Source organism: Polypterus senegalus, chromosome 16 (genome assembly GCF_016835505.1).
Source record: "Polypterus senegalus isolate Bchr_013 chromosome 16, ASM1683550v1, whole genome shotgun sequence".
Classification (NCBI taxonomy): Eukaryota; Metazoa; Chordata; class Cladistia; order Polypteriformes; family Polypteridae; genus Polypterus; species Polypterus senegalus.
In genome coordinates, this window is record NC_053169.1 from 63,261,612 (window position 1) to 63,284,983 (window position 23,372).

General features: G+C 38.9%; 1 protein-coding gene across 7 annotated transcripts in view; it reads right to left on the reverse strand.

The window, feature by feature from the left end:
* vrk2 (VRK serine/threonine kinase 2) overlaps positions 1-23,372 on the reverse strand; it is a 178,042-nt gene that overhangs the window by 108,333 nt on the left and 46,337 nt on the right. For 6 of the 7 annotated variants that reach the window (XM_039738965.1, XM_039738964.1, XM_039738961.1 and 3 more), the window contains exons 6-7: positions 22,037-22,145; positions 13,020-13,112 (exon numbers count right to left, since the gene is read on the reverse strand). In XM_039738965.1, coding sequence (XP_039594899.1) covers positions 13,020-13,112; positions 22,037-22,145 — 202 coding nt within the window. The remainder of the gene's footprint in view (positions 1-13,019; positions 13,113-22,036; positions 22,146-23,372) is intronic. The other variant, XM_039738962.1, reaches the window with a different exon arrangement.

A 23,372-nucleotide genomic window follows, 5' to 3' on the forward strand; every position in this document is an offset into this window, starting at 1 on the left:
TTTGAAATAAAAAAGGAGCTTAGGAAGAATATTCATCTTAACAGTGTTAATTCTTCCAGCTAGTGTGAGATGAAGGGGTCACTTTTATTTGTAGTTATGAACCAGAAGGCAGCTAGAAAGTTTGTCAATGAATGAACTTATAACAAGAATGAGATATTGAACCCAGGTTTAGCCTGTAGTTTTGCAGTAAGTTATTAATAAAAGGCTAAATAGTGTCTGCTTTGAATTCAAAATACTACATCCAGAAAAAAAAAGTGTATGCATTGTATTTTGAGAAAATGTTTGCTCTCTGCCAAGATAGAACTGCTTTTTGAAGGCGCCAACTAGCCACGCGCCAACATTCACACATCTTTTCAAAAACAAAAATTGACCATTCTGATTTATCTGATTCAAAAAGCATTTGCAAGTTCAGTCTCAAGATAACTTTCCTGTTGCTGTAGAATGCTTTGAAAGTTGCTAGCTACTTTTTTCAAAAAAAATATATCCTGCCATAACCATAACAAGAGGACAGCAAAAGCAAGTGCATTTATGAATTACTGGTGCTTTGGTTAGGAGAGACTAAACGGGTACCCCTGCGACTTTTTTCTGGCTTAAAAAAAAAAAAAGAAAAAAAGCAGATATACCCTTCCCATCCAGAATGTAAAAACCAATATCACTGCTCCATAATATATTGAAAACACATAAGATTTATTTTAAATCCTGAGCATGCTGTAATGAGAATTAAGGCACTTCTTAGGACTAATATTTAGATTAGAACTAAAAGTAGTAAAGATAAAATGTTGGTATATACTTTCAGCTTGTTGATTAGCAACAGAAATCATCCGTCAATCAAGGTTGGTCAGGTGTCATTTCGAAATTCTACGCGTAATGGTAATAACTGGAACCTATTTTTGTCCATATACGGTAATAGACTGCAGGTCGATGGCCGTGGGAGGCGGAGTTGTATGTCGCATCATCACGCCTCCTACGTAAGTACGTGGAGAACAAGGAAGAGCTCCAAAGAGCGTTGAACAAAAAACGCATTTCACAATTGAGAAGGCAGCAAAAGATTATGAAGCGAGTGAAGCAAACAAGCATATTCATAACTGCAGCTACTGCGGAAACAAAGCGCGGTGTGAACTGTAAGTTTAAATTAAGTTTATAAACATGCTCCCGCTGCCGTTTGTCATGCCTACGACGAATACGATATTCGCGAGATACAAGTTTAATGAGAACACACGAGGTATAAACGAGACTTTGGATCACTTTGTAACAGAGTTAAAAGTTTCTTGCTACAGCAATTTTAAGTGCCAGGTCTTAGCTAACATTAAATAAAGCCGTGGACATCACGAGATAGCACGAGTACGAGCGGCTCATGTCAACTGACTTTGCAGGACTAGAAAAGATTAAATTAAGTTCATACACACACATAGAGACTCTGTCACTAAATACTCGCAGGCAGATCCACAAGTTAATAGAGATGGTGCCGCTAAATACTCACAGGAAATTTCACAAGTTCATAGACACGCTGCCGCTAAATATTCGCAGGCAAATCCACAACTTAATACTGGGAATGCCTGTTAAACATCTTAGATTCACGATTACTGATTTGGGTAGTGAACACTTCGATGAATGAAACCTGTTATCTTTACAACGGTTGACAAACATGGAATATAACTTGAACACAACACATTCTCCAAATACGAACCTGATTCAAAGAAATAATGATAATCAAATTCTTGATGACAGCAACACTCATAACGGTCACAAAACTATTACATTGACAATCATGTTACATTATTTTTAAAATGTTTCCTTTTCTTAGCACAACCACACCTGAGAAGCTTCGATGCATGTACTCAAACGCATTTAATCACACTTTGCATTCCAAGCAAAGGGGAACTTTTGTTAATGCACGATTTCCTGGTACATCGATTACACTGATGCACACATCAGAGGTACAAAACTGTAAGAGTCGAAAGAAAGCAAGTTGCTAGGACTGATCGGAGATAAATTTAATTTCAAAAGACGACCAGACGGAAGCCTTGATAAAAGCTTGGTTTTGTGCAAACTGTGCAAAAAGGAGTTTGCATACCACCAAAGCACTTCAACTTTACGATACCATCTAAATGCAAAACATGGTACAGCGAGCACAGAAACTGTGTATGCTGTTAGCACTAGCAGTACGGGTTTGAGTACCAACAAAAGGTGTCAGCAGCCAAAACCTGATGAAATGACTGGCTTCAGGACCAAAATTAGTAAGTCAACATCGGTTAAACTTACAAATACTCTCGCAAAATGGAGTGCTTTGGACTGTAGACTACTAACAGTGGTGGAAGATAGGGGGTAAGAAAATGTGCTACAGTTAGCGTCAGGTGATCCAACTTGCAGAAAGACTATTTCTAGTAAAATTCAACAGCTTTATGACACTGAAAAGCAAGCAAAATTAGGTCCATTACAGAAAGCGGACTTTGTGGCTCTTACTGGGGATCATTGGACTTCTGTGACCGTTAGTAATTCTAATTACATCTAATTACAAAATTAGAAATGATCACACTGTTTTAGCCTAATGTACAAAATAATTTTGGCTAAGGTTACTCAGAGTTTAAAAGTGAAGCTGGTCAAACTAACTTTTATATTTCTGCCTAATTTTTTTAAGAAGAAAACATGCACTTTATATTGAAATTTTTGTTATTATTATTTAAAGACAATACCATTCTGAAAATGTACTTAAAGTACTTAAAATACCACTTTATTTTTAAGTCTGCCCAATTTTAGGCAGGGATGATATTTTTGTTTCCGTTTTGAATTGAAAGGCAGTTTAAATGCATTTTTTTTTTCCAGAAATCAAAAGAGCTTGAGTTTACAATATTCATGTCGATGTCTATTATTTGATTCTGTCGCCCACTAAAACCCTTTTAAATTAAAAAAAAAAAATTTGCGCTTTGGGGCAAATTTTCTTGTGCGATTACATACGATTAATCAAGATTAATTAATTACAAAGACTCTAATTAGATTAATTTTTTTAATTGAGTCCCACCCTTAATAAATAAATATAAATAAATAAATATATATATATTTATAATATATCTATACTAATAAAAGGCAAAGCCCTCACTGACTGACTGATCACTAATTCTCCAACTTCCCATGTAGGTAGAAAGCTGAAATTTAGCAGGCTTATTCTTTACAGCTGCCTTACAAACGTTAAGGTTTCATTTCGAAATTCTACAAGTAACGGTCATAACGGTCATCAACGTCCGCCATACTGAACTTTCTTATTCATGGCCCCATCTTCACGAAATTTGTTAGGCAGCTTCTCTGCGCTAACCGAAACCAATGTACATACTTATTTCGGTGGTGTATGACGCCACTGTCATCCGCCATATTGAACTTTTCAACAGTCTTTGTTACTTTTGGGCCCATCTTCAAGAAATTTGGTACACAGGTTCCCAACGCTAACTAAATCCTACTTACGTACATATATACGTCCATAGCCTGCAGCTCGGTCACCGTGTGAGGTGGTGTTGGGTCCCCCATCCCAACGCCTCCCACGTTGTTGGCTGCCTGCCTATATAAGACCGTCCGTCGCTCCGGTCTCTATATTCCCTTCCTTGCTTCGCCACGGGATTCACGTCTCCCTACTGATAACTACAGCCTTTTTGTTTATTCCACGGCTTCTCCGCTGTTTTATTGTTTGTTTATTACAATTATATTTATTGTATAGGTATTTTAGACTTACTTTACATTGCTCAGGTACCCATTTCCTTTATCATTCCAACCCCCATTACCATGTCTATCGAGGTGATCACTATCGATCAAAGAACTGTCACTTTCCGAGTGGTTTCCATGCCCGGAGATGGCACCTACCTTTTCCATTCTCTTTGTTACGGCCATATCAGGCTCACTCTTGATATCCAGAGGAACATTGTGTCTTATGTATTGAATGACTGGGACAGGTTCAAGGTGTGGACTGATGATGGTACAGGAGATGATTATACTACACAGGAGCACTATAAGAGTGAAATGCTTAATCTATGGTTCTGCATGTGAGTTGATGGCTGCCGCTGAATTGTTCGGTTGTCGCTTTCAAGTGTACCGAAATGGCCAAATATTTTACACCTTTCGAAAACTGCCAATGCCTCTTAAACATCTTAGATTGACAGGTGACGATTTCAGTAGTGGACACTTTGATGTTTATGAATGTTTAAACTCTCAAAAGCTGGATGTGAAGTTATCGATGAAACTGGTTGTATACTTACAACGCTTGACAGATGCCAAATGTCTATTCAACACAAGTGCTACAAATACTGTCGTAGCTGAAACAAACCATGAAACCCAAACCGATTATGACAGCAGCAGTAAGTTGCATGCTCAAGAGTAAGCTCAGCGCACAGCTTGGTCATGTTACAACCGGAGGACCGAACTGACAACATGATATACAAAGAGATCCTTAACAAATAATTATTGGCATATTTTCCCTCAGTTTAAAAAGGTTAAATTTTCTTCTTAATAAAAATTTGAATGCAGTACTTAATAAGCGTGGGTATTTTGCTAGTATATAATATGAACATATATATAATGAACAACCCGCGCTATAACCCTGTGAACTTTCATGTGTGTGATATAGCGGGTCCACAGCTCCTGTCAAAGTCCAGCTTTAAAATAAATAATCACCGCGCTCGCAGCTTGGTGAGGGGGCGTGGTGGTTATATGGCTGAAGGTTGTCAGGGCAATTAGCGATGTGGCCGTTTCTCACCAAAGTGCACTTGTGAGGGACTGTCCGCATTCATGATTGTTCCTGGGGCTGCTTATCTTGATAAACAGAAGCGCGAGTCAGCTAGAAGGGGAGTAAAAGAAAAAGACGGGAGGTTGAGTGAGTGAGAGAGAGAGGGCTGCTTATCTTGATAAATAGAAGCGCGAGTTGGCTTGAAGGGGAGTAAAAAGAGAGAACGGACGCGAGAGAGTGAGCGAGCGAGAGCGTGCATGGATGAAGTGGCTGAAGCAGGCAGAACGAAGGTCAGCTGCAAGTAGGGCGACTCCCCAGTTGGGAAGCTGGCACCTGGCTTCTTGGTTTTTTATTTATTTATTTATTTTTTTTTTAAAGAATGCTTCCTGCTTTTAACTTCGTTGTTTTTAAGAAGACTTTTTTCTATTGTTTTTAACCTCCACGCTTTCACTTCTGATTTTATGGATTATTTATTGGAACTTTGGAGACTGCACTTTAATTTGAACACCTTGTTTTGTTAATTGTTTTAATAAAAGCACTTGGCACTTTTTCACCATCCCCTTGCTTTGTTGTTACCGATGAGGATAGCAGCTAGGCACATTACCGACGGTGTAGGATTCAAGGGCTACCCGGCAGCAGATGGGAGCATACAGCAAACCTGCATCGTCACAACGTGATTTTGTGTTTTTTTATATAAATTTGAATTGATTGTTGAAAAGTATGAAGGTGGCATGCGTATCTGGGACATGACTGTTGCATACCGTTTGCCAAGAACGACAGTATCTACGATTGTGAAAAACAAAGATGTTGTTAAAAAGTAATGTGAGGTAAAATTTTCATTTATTTCATCTAATTACTTTTGTATTTATGGATTTTAGTATTAAGCAGTGTTTAAATTATTTTATACAACCCCATCAATGTATAATATGTCAATAACAATAGGATTTTTTTTTTTTTTTATGGGAACGGATTAATCATTTTCCCATTATTTCTTATGGGAAAAATTTGTTTGGTATAAGTCAAAGGGTCTGGAACGGGTTAAGGACGTATACCTATACCGAGGTTCCACTGTATGTATGTTTTATATATATATATATATTAATATTATACATATATATACATATACATATATACATATATATACATATACATATATATATATATATATATATATATATACATATACATATATATATATACATATATATATATATATATATATATATATATATATATATATATATATATATATATATATATATATATATATATATATATATATATATATATATACATATATACATACATATATACATACACACACACAGGTCCTTCTCAAAAAATTAGCATATTGTGATAAAGTTCATTATTTTCTGTAAAGTACGGATAAACATTAGACTTTCATATATTTTAGATTCATTACACACAACTGAAGTAGTTCAAGCCTTTTATTGTTTTAATATTGATGATTTTAGCATACAGCTCATGAAAACCCAAAATTCCTATCTCAAAAAATTAGCATATCATGAAAAGGTTCTCTAAACGAGCTATTAACCTAATCATCTGAATCAACTAATTAACTCTAAACACCAACAAAAGAATCCTGAGGCTTTTAAAATTCCCAGCCTGGTTCATTACTCAAAACCACAATCATGGGGAAGACTGCCGACCTGACTGCTGTCCAGAAGGCCATCATTGACACCCTCAAGCAAGAGTATAAGACACAGAAAGAAATTTCTGAACGAATAGGCTGTTCCCAGAGTGTTGTATCAAGGCACCTCAGTGGGAAGTCTGTGGGAAAGAAAAAGTGTGGCAGAAAACGCTGCACAACGAGAAGAGGTGACTGGACCCTGAGGAAGATCGTGGAGAAGGACCGATTCCAGACCTTGGGGGACCTGCGGAAGCAGTGGACTGAGTCTGGAGTAGAAACATCCAGAGCCACCGTGTACAGGCGTGTGCAGGAAATCGGCTACAGGTGCGCATTCCCCAGGTCAAGCCACTGTTGAACCAGAAACAGCGGCAGAAGCGCCTGACCAGGGCTACAGAGAAGCAGCACTGGACTGTTGCTCAGTGGTCCAAAGTACTTTTTTCGGATGAAAGCACATTTTGCATGTCATTCGGAAATCAAGGTGCCAGAGTCTGGAGGAACACTGGGGAGAGGGAAATACCAAAATGCCTGAAGTCCAGTGTCAAGTACCCGCAGTCAGTGATGGTCTGGGGTGCCATGTCAGCTGCTGGTGTTGGTCCACTGTGTTTTATCAAGGGCAGGGTCAATGCAGCTAGCTATCAGGAGATTTTGGAGCACTTCATGCTTCCATCTGCTGAAAAGCTTTATGGAGATGAAGATTTCATTTTTCAGCACGACCTGACACCTGCTCACAGTGCCAAAACCACTGGTAAATGGTTTACTGACCATGGTATTACTGTGCTCAATTGGCCTGCCAACTCTCCTGACCTGAACCCCATAGAGAATCTGTGGGATATTGTGAAGAGAAAGTTGAGAGACACAAGACCCAACACTCTGGATAAGCTTAAGGCCGCTATCGAAGCATCCTGGGCCTCCATAACACCTCAGCAGTGCGACAGGCTGATTGCCTCCATGCCACGCCGCATTGAAGCAGTCATTTCTGCAAAAGGATTCCCGACCAAGTATTGAGTGCATAACTGAACATAATTATTTGAAGGCTGACTTTTTTTGCATTAAAAACACTTTTCTTTTATTGGTCGGATGAAATATGTAAATTTTTTGAGACAGGAATTTTGGGTTTTCATGAGCTGTATGCCAAAATCATCAATATTAAAACAATAAAAGGCTTGAACTACTTCAGTTGTGTGTAATGAATCTAAAATATATGGAAGTCTAATGTTTATCAGTACATTACAGAAAATAATGAACTTTATCACAATATGCTAATTTTTTGAGAAGGACCTGTCTGTGTGTGTATATATATATATATATATATATAATAAAAGGCAAAGCCCTCTCCAAGTTCCAGTGTAGGTAGAAGGCTGAAATTTGGCAGGCTCATTCCTTACAGAAGTTGGGCAGGTTTCATTTCAAAATTCTACGTGTAATGGTCATAAATGGAAGATATTTTTTTCTATATACAGTAATGGAGTTGAGCTCGAAAGCCGTGGGGGCGGAGTTTCGTGTGACATCATCACGCCTCCCATGTAATCACGTGAACTGACCGTCAACGCAGCACGTAGAAAACCAGGAAGAGCTCCAAAAAGCGCTGAAGAAAACATGCATTATATAATTGAGAAACATTAAGAAGCGAGCGAGTGACATATACAACCATATTCATGAGGTGCTGCTACTTAGGAAACAAAGCACGATGTAAACCTAAAGTTTAAATTAAGTTCATAGACAGGCTGCCGCTGGCGTTTGTCATGCCCACGGGTAATGCAGGATACAAGTTTAATGAGAGGACGCAGGATATAAACAAGAGTTTTGATCACTTTGTAACGAAGCTAAAATTGCAGGTGAAGGGCTGTGCTTATGCAAATTCCGAGAGACTGTGTTTGTGGGGGATTGACAGTTATTGCGGTTGGGGGAGTCACGTCATCATTTCCCCTCCCATTCACCTCATTTCGTTCTGAGCTGAGCTCCGCAGCTAACGCAGTGTTACGGAAGCGACTTTGTGATGCTGCCACCAAATACTCACAGAAAAATCCACAAGTTAATACACACGCTGTCTCTAGAGTTTCTCCACACTGAATCCTCCAGGCACTACTTACAAAAGGTTACATTGACAATCGTGTTACGTTATTTTTAAAATGTTTCCTTTTCTTAGCGCAAGCACAGCTAAGAAGCTTCGATGCATGTGCTCCATAATGTGTTAAAAAATCACGCATTTAATCACACTTTGCATTACAAGCAAAGGGGAACTTCTGTCAATGCATTATTTCCTGGTACACAGATTACATTGATCAGCGCTTCCCGATTCATTTTACCCTCGCACCCCCTTGGTTTGAGAAGAAGTATGAAAAAATATGAGGTTAACACAGAAAAACAGATCACCAATTGAAGCTTTATGAATAATCGATTCGCCATCAATAATTGTTTTGATAAAGCAATACTCTGTGTAATCCTCCTTCCATTTTATAATATTTCCGCCACTAGCCATGATTAAATGAACGGTAAAAAAGTACAGAGCGAAGCGAGGGTGACTTATTCAGGCAAGCATGCGACAGCTCAATAGCTTGAATTTAGATATAAGCGGGTTCTATTTAGTCGCCAGAAATATCTTTGTTAGGAATGGAAGTTGAATTTAGTCTTGAAATTTCTATGGTAATGAAAAAGTTATGCAATGATGACTAAATTTAACTATATAAAGTCAAAACTTGTATACAGTGGTGTGAAAAACTATTTGCCCCCTTCCTGATTTCTTATTCTTTTGCATGTTTGTCACACAAAATGTTTCTGATCATCAAACACATTTAACCATTAGTCAAATATAACACAAGTAAACACAAAATGCTGTTTTTAAATGATGGTTTTTATTATTTAGGGAGAAAAAAAATCCAAACCTACATGGCCCTGTGTGAAAAAGTAATTGCCCCTTGTTAAAAATAACCTAACTGTGGTGTATCACACCTGAGTTCAATTTCCGTAGCCACCCCAGGCCTGATTACTGCCACACCTGTTTCAATCAAGAAATCACTTAAATAGGAGCTGCCTGACACAGAGAAGTAGACCAAAAGCACCTCAAAAGCTAGACATCATGCCAAGATCCAAAGAAATTCAGGAACAAATGAGAACAGAAGTAATTGAGATCTATCAGTCTGGTAAAGGTTATAAAGCCATTTCTAAAGCTTTGGGACTCCAGCGAACCACAGTGAGAGCCATTATCCACAAATGGCAAAAACATGGAACAGTGGTGAACCTTCCCAGGAGTGGCCGGCCGACCAAAATTACCCCAAGAGCGCAGAGACGACTCATCCGAGAGGTCACAAAAGACCCCAGGACAACGTCTAAAGAACTGCAGGCCTCACTTGCCTCTATTAAGGTCAGTGTTCACGACTCCACCATAAGAAAGAGACTGGGCAAAAACGGCCTGCATGGCAGATTTCCAAGACGCAAACCACTGTTAAGCAAAAAGAACATTAGGGCTCATCTCAATTTTGCTAAGAAACATCTCAATGATTGCCAAGACTTTTGGGAAAATACCTTGTGGACTGATGAGACAAAAGTTGAAATTTTTGGAAGGCAAATGTCCGTTACATCTGGCGTAAAAGGAACACAGCATTTCACAAAAGAACATCATACCAACAGTAAAATATGGTGGTGGTAGTGTGATGGTCTGGGGTTGTTTTGCTGCTTCAGGACCTGGAAGGCTTGCTGTGATAGATGGAACCATGAATTCTACTGTCTACCAAAAAATCCTGAAGGAGAATGTCCGGCCATCTGTTCGTCAACTCAAGCTGAAATGATCTTGGGTGCTGCAACAGGACAATGACCCAAAACACACCAGCAAATCCACCTCTGAATGGCTGAAGAAAAACAAAATGAAGACTTTGGAGTGGCCTAGTCAAAGTCCTGACCTGAATCCAATTGAGATGCTATGGCATGACCTTAAAAAGGCGGTTCATGCTAGAAAACCCTCAAATAAAGCTGAATTACAACAATTCTGCAAAGATGAGTGGGCCAAAATTCATCCAGAGCGCTGTAAAAGACTCATTGCAAGTTATCGCAAACGCTTGATTGCAGTTATTGCTGCTAAGGGTGGCCCAACCAGTTATTAGGTTCAGGGGGCAATTACTTTTTCACACAGGGCCATGTAGGTTTGGATTTTTTTTCTCCCTAAATAATAAAAACCATCATTTAAAAACTGCATTTTGTGTTTACTTGTGTTATGTTTGACTAATGGTTAAATGTGTTTGATGATCAGAAACATTTTGTGTGACAAACATGCAAAAGAATAAGAAATCAGGAAGGGGGCAAATAGTTTTTCACACCACTGTATATAAAGTCATTCCCAAATATATAAAGTCAAAACCTGAGTATATAAAGACGGCGTTGGAATATTTCGGAATATATAAAGTCAGCGCTTGAATATATAAAGTCAGCGTCGGAATATACAAAGTCAGCGCTGGAATATCCATCCATTTCCCAACCCGTTGAATCCGACCACAGGGTCACGGGGGTCTGCTGGAGCCAATCTCAGCCAACACTGGGCGCAAGGCAGGAACCAATCCTGGGTAGGGCACATACATGCATATAAAAAATAAATAAATATAAATATATATAGCGCTATATAAATGTAATGAATTATTATTATTTATTATTACTGCTCAAAAGAATTAAAGGAACACTTTTTAATCAGAGTATAGCATAAAGTCAATGAAACTTATGGGATATTAATCTGGTCAGTTAAGTAGCAGAGGGGGTTGTTAATCAGTTTCAGCTGCTGTGGTGTTAATGAAATTAACAACAGATGCACTAGAGGGGCAACAATGAGATGACCCCCAAAACAGGAATGGTTTAACAGGTGGAGGCCACTGACATTTTTCCCTCCTCATCTTTTCTGACTGTTTCTTCACTAGTTTTGCATTTGGCTACAGTCAGTGTCACTACTGGTAGCATGAGGCGATACCTGGACCCTACAGAGGTTGCACAGGTAGTCCAACTTCTCCAGGATGGCACATCAATACGTGTCATTGCCAGAAGGTTTGCTGTGTCTCCCTGCACAGTCTCAAGGGCATGGAGGAGATTCAAGGAGACAAGCAGTTACTCTAGGAGAGCTGGAGAGGGCCATAGATGGTCCATAACCCATCAGCAGGACCAGTATCTGCTCCTTTGGGCAAGGAGGAACAGGATGAGCACTGCAGAGCCCTACAAAATGACCTCCAGCAGGCCACTGGTGTGAATGTCTCTGACCAAACAACCAGAAAGACTTCATGAGGGTGACCCAAGGGCCCCATGTCCTCTAATGGGCCCTGAGCTCACTGCCCAGCAGCATGCTGCTTGATTGGCATTCGCCATAGAATACCAGAATTGGCAGATGCACCACTGGTGCCCTGTGCTTTTACAGATGAGAGCAGGTTCACCCTGAGCACGTGACAGAAGTGAAAGGGTCTGGAGAAGCCATGGAGAACATTATGCTGCCTGTAACATCATTCAGCATGAGCAGTTTGGTGGTGGGTTAATGATTGTCTGGGGAGGCATATCCATGGAGGGTCACACAGACCGCTACAGGCTTGACAAAGGCACCTTGGCTGCCATTAGGTATCAGGATGAAATCCTTGGACCCACTGTCAGACCCTATGCTGGTACAGTGGCTCCTGGTGCACAACAATTCCTGGCCTCATGTGGTGAGAGTATGCAGGCAGTTCCTGGAGGATGAAGGAATTGATGCCATTGACTGGCCACCACACTTTCCTGACCTAAATCCAATAGAACACCTCTGGGACATTATGTTTTGGTCCATCCAATGCCACCAGGTTGCACCACAGACTGTCCAGGAGCTCAGTGATGCCCTGCTCCAGATCTGGGAGGAGATCCCCCACAACACCATCTGTCATCTCATTAGAAGCATGCACCGATGTTGTCAGGCATGTATACAAGAACACAGGGGCCATACAAAGTGCTGCATTACAATTTGAGTTGCTGCAATTAAATTTTGGCAAATTGGACTAGCCTGCCACATAATTTTTTCACTCTGATTTTTGGGGCGTCTTTGAATTCGGGGCTCTGTAGGTTGATCATTTTCATTTCCATCAACGATGTGGCATCCTTTCGTTCCTAACACATTACCCAGTCTATATCAGTATAGATATCCAGGAGGATTTCTTTTTCCCATTGAGATCTGATGTGTTTTCAAAGTGTTCCTTTAATTTTTTTGAGCAGTTTATATAGATATAGATATATCAACAACACTCATATCATTGACAAAACAATTACATTAACAATCATGTTATGTTATTTTTAAAATTTTTCCTTTCTTTTTCAGAACTTCTTTAACACACTACTTTTCCGCTGCTAGTATCTATCTCTATATATGTATATATATATATATATATATATATATATATATATATACATACATATATATATATATATATATATATATATATATATATATATATATATATATATATATATATATATATATGTGTGTGTGTGTGTGTGTATATATGTATATGTTTATGCGTGTGTGTGTATATATATATATTATTATATAATATATACGTTTTTATTGAAATGTATCCTTTTCTTTTTCATTACTTCTTTAACACATTACTTCTCCGCTGTGAAGCGCGGGTATTTTGCTAGTAAACTATAAATAGCTAATGCCTGATGTCTTACCTTATTAGAATCTTTGAATCCAAGAAGTATATTTGCAGCTTTTATGTCACCATGAATGTATTCATTTTCATGTATGTATTCCAAAACATGTAACTGCAATAAAAATAAAAAATTAAAATGTGTACACTTTCAATAAGGCCTTTATAAACTTTTCATTGTGTTAATCATTCATTCAGTCAGTCAGTTTTTGTCTTTGCATTTTCTATTAAAAGACTTGCACCGGAAGTAGGAACCAACTTTAAATGGGAGGGTAAAGTCTAAAAGGGCAAGTCTCAACTTCTACAGTGAAGAGGAGACTTTGTGCAGCAAGTTTGACAGGGCATGTGGCAGTAAGAAAATGATTCCTCAAAAGATAAAATAAAATACTGGCTGTGGCCTACTGCAGACTGGACAAAATCTCCTCTTCATGGCTTAATAACTCAATACTTGTTTTGAGAGATTGTTTAGGTACAAGAGACTAATTGCTTCCAAAATAGGACGCCAAATATTTCCAAAAATGGGGACACCTTGTGCCAAACACTTGAACTTTGCAAAAAACTATGGGATATGACATCTAAACTTAGAAAACTGGCAGCTGCCAGATTGGCACAAACAAAACTACTGATTCCTGGGTTGTACATATAAAATGTTTTCTGTGTTTTATTTAGTTGATTTTGGTATGGTATAAGTTTTTTATTCATGTAAAGACTTTCTGTTAAAACATTTGGAGTTATAAACATTACGCTTCAGCTATTTGCATCTCCTTTACTACATAAGCAGAATAATAGCCATTTATTTTGGGGAATTTTATTTTAGGTTCAATAATGCCAAAAACTCTTTAGGGCATAAAATATTCCTTAAACCAGCAATTTAAAGTTAAGACTGTCTAGTTTTACTTGCCTAAGCATGAATTTGTTGCTGTATGGTAAGAAAACTAGTTAATTAATGTATGACTTTTTAAACATATTATATATTATATTTTAATGAAATCACGTGTGAGATAATATTAAACTTTTGCTGTAACTAAAACTATTCTTAAGGATAACGATGTAACTTTAACCAGTTAGCTAAAAAACAATAAAAATCCAGGAGAGGGCAATGAATCTGAATGAGGTTATGAGATTGAGCAAGTACACATATCAAAGAAAAGCTTGAATTAACAAAACTGAAGAGAGGAAACAAGCCAAAACACAGACATTAGGACATGGAGAAGATTAACCTTTTATTAGCACTGATACAGACACTCAAATCAGTGAAAATAAATAGACTAGACATCAAGAAAATGATGCATTCAATGCGAGTATAAAGCTGAAATAACATTGAAAAGATTGGAGAGAAGAACACTGGAGGAAAAAAAAAAAAAAAAGAGAAGGAAAATCCAAGGAGATAACTTTAAATGAATGATAGGGCTTAACACTAGAATCCCTGAAGCCTACGGAAAAACTTGTAATCCTGGGCCACCATAAATTCCTTCGCACCTCTCCATCCATTGGTCTTTCCTTGGCGGTTTAACTTTGACAATGGAAAAACCAAACGAGAGAGAAAGCTGCTTAGCCGCTAATAGACAAGGAGGGCAAGTACAACCGCAAGACGAAACCGCCAACTCTGCATTTTCTTACAATCTATATATATATAATTCACTAAGGCAAGACAACCATGAAAAGCATGCAGGAAGGTGCGTGGATTCACTAAGCCACCGACAAGTGAGACACCTATGGCGCACGCAGGAAGGAGCCACGCCCACCAACTCCAAGACCATTGGATATGACGACAACTTCGCATGGCCACGCCCACCAAGTCGGACGCGAGGACACAAAAAAGTGGCGTCATTTATATTCGTCTGTCGTGGAGGCCATATGCGGTGCAGGTCAGGTTAATGCCATGTTCATGTCATGCACCTCGAGCTACGTTGACTGTTCATAGAGGCATGTTTCTCGCGGAGGTGAATCGCCATATGCAGCGTGTGTAACGGTTTGCGAGGGGTATCTCATGGGATCTTTAAAACAATCATTTACAACTGAGGTTAAAACACAATGAAGTAAGCAGTCTAAGAGTTTTCGGTTACAACGCATGACCGCTTGCACCATAGCAAACTGTTTTACACGCTACATACAGCAATTCGCATCCGCGACAAACATGCGTCTTCTTAGATGCTCCTGCAGGAACACGGAAGACGTTTTCCTGCCCACCAACACTCCTTTTTCACCGGCCCGCGTCTACCCACGCTCTCTACGCATTCACACTGCCTACCCATGTGCCCGGACGCAAAAACTCACCGACCACCCAGTTAGTCCCTTTCGTCTGTGCTAGGAGTCCACATGCACGTCTAAGCCATGTTGACTTTTCATTATTCTTTTCGGTTTCGACACCAACCGCGTCCACCATGAAAAACCATGCGAAGGAACAACGAAGCCCGCCCACAAACTCTACCCCTCCTCCCACGTGCTCAGGAACACACCTCAGACCACTGCCCGCCAAATCAAACAGCTCATCAAACACATACTCACTCGCTTTGGTCTGTGCTGCGGTCCAAACCCAGCTGTGAGCCACGTTGACTATTCTTTTGCCCTCCATGGCTGCCGCTTCAAATGTATTTCATGGAAACAACACTTCTTTCAATGTTATAGAAATTCCTGCTTCAGGTAACTGTTTGTTTCTATCAGTCGGGTTTTTTTGGAGAAATGTCATTAACGAAACTGTTGCTCATAGCAAACTGTTTTACACGCTACATACAGCAATTCGCATCCGCGACAAACATGCGTCTTCTTAGATGCTCCTGCACTTTGTACACACCCCCCCTCCTGCCGTGGTCGGGCGTCTTGGTGGATTATATATAGAAAGGCAGCCAAAACCGCACAGAGCAATGAAAAGTCTTCGTGAGTCACAGGTAGGGTTACCACTTTTAATACAAACAAATAAGGGACGCATACTGCAGCGGGGGCCACATCCCTTGGGGGCCAAGACCACGGAACGCGCAATTTCATTCTCAAATACGGGACGATTCCGTATTTTAAACGACGGGTGGCAACCTTAGCCTCACAGGTGCATCTGCACTGTACAAAGACGACAACGACTTCGAGTGACGAGTTGGAGGTGGGCACTTGAGCAGGCGGTGTATACTGAACGAGAAATCAGCAGACTAGCATGACGGAGGGAGCGGAGTGGATGTCTTCCTCCTCTCCTCCCGTTCCACCCTCTGCGCCTGTGCGCCGCACAGACGATTGTGTGTTGGTTCATTCCGTGCATTGGTTAAAACCCAAAGAAGAAAGCAGTCTTTAAAAACCAATAAGCCCTGTGCCTCTGTTTCATTACCGTCTCACCTGATTCACCAATGCAGGGTGAACAGGCGGCAGCCAAAAGGGTAACCAAAGTCTTTGGGTTCGGGGGTAGGGAGTATGGTTTCAAAGCTGAAACTTAAAGGAATTGACAGAAGGGCACCACCAGATGTGGAGCCTTTCGCTTCATTTGACTCAACACAGGAAACCTCACCCGGCCCGGACACGGAGAGGATTGACAGCTCTTTCTCGATTCTGTGGGTGGTGGTGCATGGCAGTTCTTACTTAGTGGAGCGATTTGGATGCTTATTTCCTAGCGAACGAGACTCCCGCCTGCTAAATAGTTACACAACCCAACACGCCCGTCGGCGTCCAAATTCTTAGAGGGACAAGTGGCTTTCAGCCACGTGAGATTGAGCATTAACAGGTCTGTGATGCACTTGTATGTCCGGTACTGCAAGCGCTACACTGAATGTATCAACGTGTGTCTACCCGGCGTGGGTAAGCTGTTGAATCCCATTCGTGATGGAGACCGTGGCTTGCGATTGTTCCCCACGAACGGAAATTCCCAGTACGTGCGGGTCATACGCTCGCACTGATTACGTTTCTGCCCTTTGTAACCTCATCCCTCACCCAATTCACCCCCCACCCCACGCCCCCCCGCCGGGTGACTTGATGGAATATATATAAAAAAGCACCCAGAACCGCAAAGAACAATGAAAAGTCAACGTGGAAACCGACTGAGGTGGTGTTTGGAAAATTAACAGTCAACGTGACTCACAGGTGCGTGTGGACTGTACACGGACAAAAGCGACTCAGGTAGGGAGTTGGGGGCGGGCACATAAGCAGGCAGTGCGTACTGAACTAGCGCCGTTCAACCCCGTCCTTCGCACGCACGCACATACATACATACATACATAATACCCGCGCTTCGCAGCGGAGAAGTAGTGTGTTAAAGAAGGTACTAAAAAGAAAAGGAAAAATTTAAAAAATAACGTTACATGATTGTTAATGTAATTGTTTTGTCATTGATATGAGTGTTGTTCTCATATCTATCTATATATCTATATCTATATCTATATCTATATATATATAGCGCAAAATACCCGCGCTTCGCAGCGATGTCATGTGTTTAAGAAGTTATGAAAAGAAAAGGAAACATTTTAAAAATAATGTAACATGATTGTCAAAGTAATTGTTTTGTGTATTTGGCGGCAGCGTCCACGAAGTTGTTTTCGGTAGCTGCATCAGAAAATGTACCACGACGTCTGACACGCCTCCTTTTTACTGTTTTCTCAAAGCTTGGATTGCTGCTGTCATATATATATACACACACACACACACACACACACACACACACACACACACACACACACACACATATATATACACACATATATATACTTGTGTGTATGTGTGTATGTGTCTATATGTGTGTGTATAGCTTTGGTCACTGAGTGCAAGGGAAAAATAATAAAATATAGTCTATAAGTTATTAAACAGTAAAACATTAACGTTTTAAGAAGTACAGGTACATTGAGCCTACTGGAGTGGTTGCGGGTAAACTACATTTTAAAGACTGTGTAACACAACAGGTAAGTAACTAACAGCAGCTAAAATATATATGGATCATCTCTCGGTAGTAGATCCCTTTTGAAAGGCGCTACACGACGGCTGTGGTATAGAAATTACATTTTCTATGTGAACGTTCAAATTTGTGCCTCTGGTAATGTGCTTTACCGGCATTTAAAGAAAATTAGTTTTGTGTCCTCTGCACTGTTAACAGAGAAAGGCTTTGGTTTGGGATAAAAGGTGTAAAGAAAGGAAAGTTGCCTTTTTCTTTTATATAGTATAGAGAGATGTGTTCGCTGGCGTTATGATCGCCTTTTGGGGACAGTCGCGTGGGTCTTGTGTAGACTGGTGAGACGCCCCTGCCATTAATCGCTGTGATGGCACTGTCAGTCCTCCACTCGCTTGCGTGTCTTCATAATCCGAGGTGATGACCTCATAATCGTGATACGCAAAAAGAAAGTGTGAATCGCCTTAATATTATTTTTCCGTGGTGTAGAAAAGGGGTCCCGTGTTTGCACTTGTCTGGGCTATAGCGCAGGGGGAGGATGAAAAAATTAAAAGTGCTCACTTTGACTTAAGGCAGAAGCGCAGTCAGCGCCTCAAAGGCCGGCACAGCTATGCGCGCGCTGGCTGCTCGACTTTTGCTGGGCAGGAGACCACAGTTTTGCAGACACGCTCATGATATCAAAAGTCTCAGCGCTCTTTGGAGGTCATTCATATATTATATATATAGCAAAATCCCCGCGCCTCGCAGTTGAGAAGTAGTGTGTTAAAGAAGTAATGAAAAGAAAAGGAAACATTTTAATAATAACGTAACATGATTGACATTGTCATGAGTGTTGCTGTCATATATATGCCTGCCTAAATAAGTCACCCTCGCTTTGCTCTTACTTTATTTACCGTTCATTTAATCATGGCTATTGGCGGAAAAATTATAAAATGGAAGGAGGATGGCTTTACCAAAACAATTATTGATGGCTTAATCGATTATTCATAAAGCTTGAATTGGTGATGTTTTTCTGTGTTAACCTCATATTTTTCAGACTTCTTCTCAAACTAAGGTGGTGCGAGGGTAAAATGAATCGATGCGCTTGATCAATGTAATCGTGTACCAGGAAATCATGCATTGACAAAAGCTCCCTTTGCTTGTAATGCAAAGTGTGATTAAATGCATTATTTTTAACGCTATGGAGCACATGCATCAAGCTTCTCAGCTGTGCTTGTGCTAAGAAAAGGAAAGATTTTAAAAATAACGTAACACGATTGTCAATGTGACCTTTTGTCGAAAGACGGCATTAGCCGCGGAGCTCAGCTCAGACCGAAATTAGATGAATGGGAGGGGAGATGATGACATGACTCCCCCACCCGCCTTAACTGTCAATCCCCCACAAACACAGTCTCTCGGAATTTGCATAAGCACACCCCTTCACCTACAATTTTAACTTAGTTACAAAGTGATCAAAACTCTCGCTTATATCCTCGCCCTCTCATTAAACTTGTATCCCGCATTACCTGTGGGCATGTGAAACGCCAGCGTAGCCTGTCTATGAACTTAATTTAAAGTTTAGGTTTACACCTTTCTTTCTTTCCGAGGCAGCAACACTCATGAATATGGTAGTATATGTCACTCGCTCGCTTCTTATTGTTTTTCGCTGCCTTCTCAATTATATAATGCATGTTTTCTTAAGCGCTTTTTGGAGGTCTTCCTGGTTTTCTACGCACTGCGTTGACAATCAGTTCACGTGATTAGATGGGAGGCGTAATGATGTCACACGAAACTCCCCCCACGCCATTCCAGCTCAACTCCATTACAGTTAATGGAGAAAATACCTTCCAGTTATGACCATTAGGCGTAGAATTTCGAAATTAAACCTGCCCAACTTTTGTAAGTAAGCTGTAAGGAATGAGCCTGCCAAATTTCAGCCTTCTACCTACACGGGAAGTTGGAGAATTAGTGATGAGTCAGTGAGTGAGTGAGTGAGGGCTTTGCCTTTTATTAGTATATATATATTTACGAACCAATCTTTTTTTCCTGAACAGTCCCTCATATATATATATATATATATATATATATATATATATATATATATATATATATATATATATAGATATATATATATATATATATATATATATATATATATATATATATATATATATATATATATATATATATATGAATTTACCAGCAGAATTTCAAAAGATATCTCGACTCAAAATTATCTGAATACAAGTGTGTTCTTTCCAGTGAACTCTCTAGCACACAATATTAGATTGAACACCTTCCCTTTTACCATTGTAGATTAGTTTAAATACCTTAGGATAAACATAAACATCAGAACATAAAGCTCTTTTTCAATAAAATTTTGCTGTCTGCATGGAAAAACCTAAGCAAGACTTGCATTGATGGTCCTCCCTCCATTTCATATTACCAGGGAGTATTAACGCTGTCAAGATAAATATCCTTCCTAAGCTTCCTATTCTATTTCAAAGTATCCCCATATACATTAACAAATATTTTTAAAGAAATCAGATTTAATCATAAACTCATTTATTTGGAATTCAAACCATCCACGCATCCAAAGGGCAACTCTACAAAGACCTAAGGTAGAAGGCGGCATGGCTCTAACTAACTTTCAATTTTATTATTGAGAAGCAAATATATAAGCTGTGAAAACCTGGACATTGACACAAATAGATGAACACACACAGACTTGGTACACAATAGAAATAAAATCCTGCAGTACTTTTTTATATTCCTTGCTTTGTGCCCCAGTAAATACAAGTTATCATCAATATACTAACAACCCAACTGTTATTCATTTGCTCAGAATATAGAACCAATGTAAGAAGTACTGCAAGACAGAGAAGCTTTTATCTGTTGCACCTCTTCACAATCACCTCATTTCCCAGCCTCTCAAACTTAAACAGTTTTTAATGTTTGGAAACCATACCGGATTATCACTTACAAATTTGTACATATATAACGCATCCTACGAACAATTACACTGCAAATTTAACTTATCATCAATATGATTTTTTCCCCCCCATTTCCAAATTGGAAACTTTGCCACATAAAATCTGCCCAATTTTTGTCACCTGCCACCTACTTCTATTCCAGAAGAAATATTAATCAGTCTTGTGGACTCGAATAACATTTCTATAATATATAAAAACATTATATAGTCCTTTCCTTTCAAAGATTCCAGAGTACAGTGGGGAAAGGAATCTCTTACTCAACATTTCAGAAAAGTAGTAGAAGGCAGAATTCACTCTAGCTCCATTTGCGCAAGGCATGCAACTTAAAATCTTTTATTGAGCACATCTGTTTCTAAGGCAAGATCCCACCTGCAAACGTTGCAGTCAAGCTCATCTCATTGGGCCTGCAACTAATAAACATCATTCTGGACAAAAATCTTTGAATGCCTATTAGACACCCTTGGCGTCACAATCACTCCTAATCCATTATCAGTTGTGTTTGGTATACTCCCAGATGGGCCTAAAGTGGAGATGGGCAAACTGTAATTGCCTTTACTTCCCTATTAGCACGGAGACTTATCTTGCTCAACTGGTAAAATCCTACCTCACCTATTTTATGTCAGTGAGTAACTGACAGTTTTCTCCCCCACTTGTCTACTCTGAAAGTTTTACTAAGGGGGTTGAACTGAAGGTAGTTTTTTTCCCAAGTTTGACTTGCTTATAAGAAATGTTAATTGCTTTTAATAAATTCAATAAAATAGAAAAAAAATTTTTTTGATCAGTGCATCTCTACCTGAGTCGGCAACCACTCCTTTTGTGCACAGCCCTGTATGGATACAATCTATGTATGAAGCACGCATTTGATGTTTTGGGAAAATGAGTGGTCCTCATTGGCCATATCTAACATGTTTTGAATTGATGAAGTAGGACACTTTAAAGGGCCAGATTCCGCCCACAGCCCTTAAGTTTGACATCAAAAGCTATACACAAATACATGTGTAAGTGTATACTTATATCCAGCCATTAATTCCCAGAATGTTGAAGCAGAAATGTTCTTTAAATTATGTTTAAAAATGTTATACAGAAACCATAATGGTTAACTTTTAGTTGATACATTAAATAAAATGTTGCTTTTATATTAAATTCTACTTGATTAGTACTACTTTAACATTGTACAATGGATAAAATTGTTCTAAATATTTAAGCACTTACCATCTTTAACCCTAAATTTAGAACAACTTGATTTTTAAACATTTTCCCCTGTTTTTCAAAGATATGTTGCAAGTCTTTGCCAAGTCTTTCTATCACCATGAACCTGTAACTAATAATAAAAGCACGTATTAATATAAAATATACATACAATATCTCACTTTAGATATCAGATTAGTTTAATGATCCTCTTATACAAATTTATACTAAAAGTACAAATTAAGCTAAAATATATACACAATTACTTTATTCATATTCAATTAATAATGTCCTAACATTGATTCTTGATTAATACTGAATTATGACATAGTCAGAATTGGTTTTGCAACATGAGCTAATCTGATAATCAAGTTGGCCAACTAAGGTTTTGATTTATCATTGTTTTTAAAAATGCAATGTTATATTATTCTCAAATAAAACTCTTGCAGTTTTGTATATTATATGCACAATGCTCTCCTTGATAACAATAGTGCAAATATACTTTATCATTACTTTTGTAAATAAGTGCACAGGAAAATGTGTTACTGCGAAGTGTAATGTCTAGCTTAACACTTAAGACCGTCATTGAAATCAAGGGGATAGAAGGCTAAGACCATTGTTAACCACCACATCAAAAGTTCTTGCTTGACTTTATCTGCTAAAAGGAAGTAAAGATCGCAAGATAAATAGAGTTGCTGTTGCTATTTTCAAAAGAAATATTGTGCAAAGTTTAGCATATTGTTGACGACTCAGATTCTGCACTGTCATACTGGATTTTGAACTGCCATAAGAAACAGAAGAAAGTGAAATTGGGAGGGAGGAATTAACCATTTTTTCAATGAGATTTCTGTTTAGGTGCTGACAGATATGTTTCCATTCCAAGAGACTTTTTACAGCTCTCTCAAGAGATAGATTTCTTACCAGATCTGAGGTTGAAATGACTATATACCTTTTTGTTGTTTTTTTTTAGTCTTTGACTTTCCACCCTATTTACATCCTCCATTTCCACCATATCTCAAGATGTGACTAACATAACTCTGGATTAATGACAGGATGTATAAAATAGATAGTAATACAAGTAAACAATAACAAAATGAAACAGCAACTACTGTATTATAATTATTGAAGACATTAAATAGTTGTTGCAACCCTACTTGAAATATTTTTTAAAAACTTTAGGAGATGAAGAAATGTTTAAATAATTCAACAAATTACACTAAGTGGTAGTGTGGTGCTCTGAAATAGCCTACATCACAGGGCAGCACTTCAAATGTAACAGTCAAATAATCAGTGTGTTGTGACAATAGCACCTTTGTGTGCCACCCTATCCCAGACTCAATACTGTTAAAACAGTTATGGA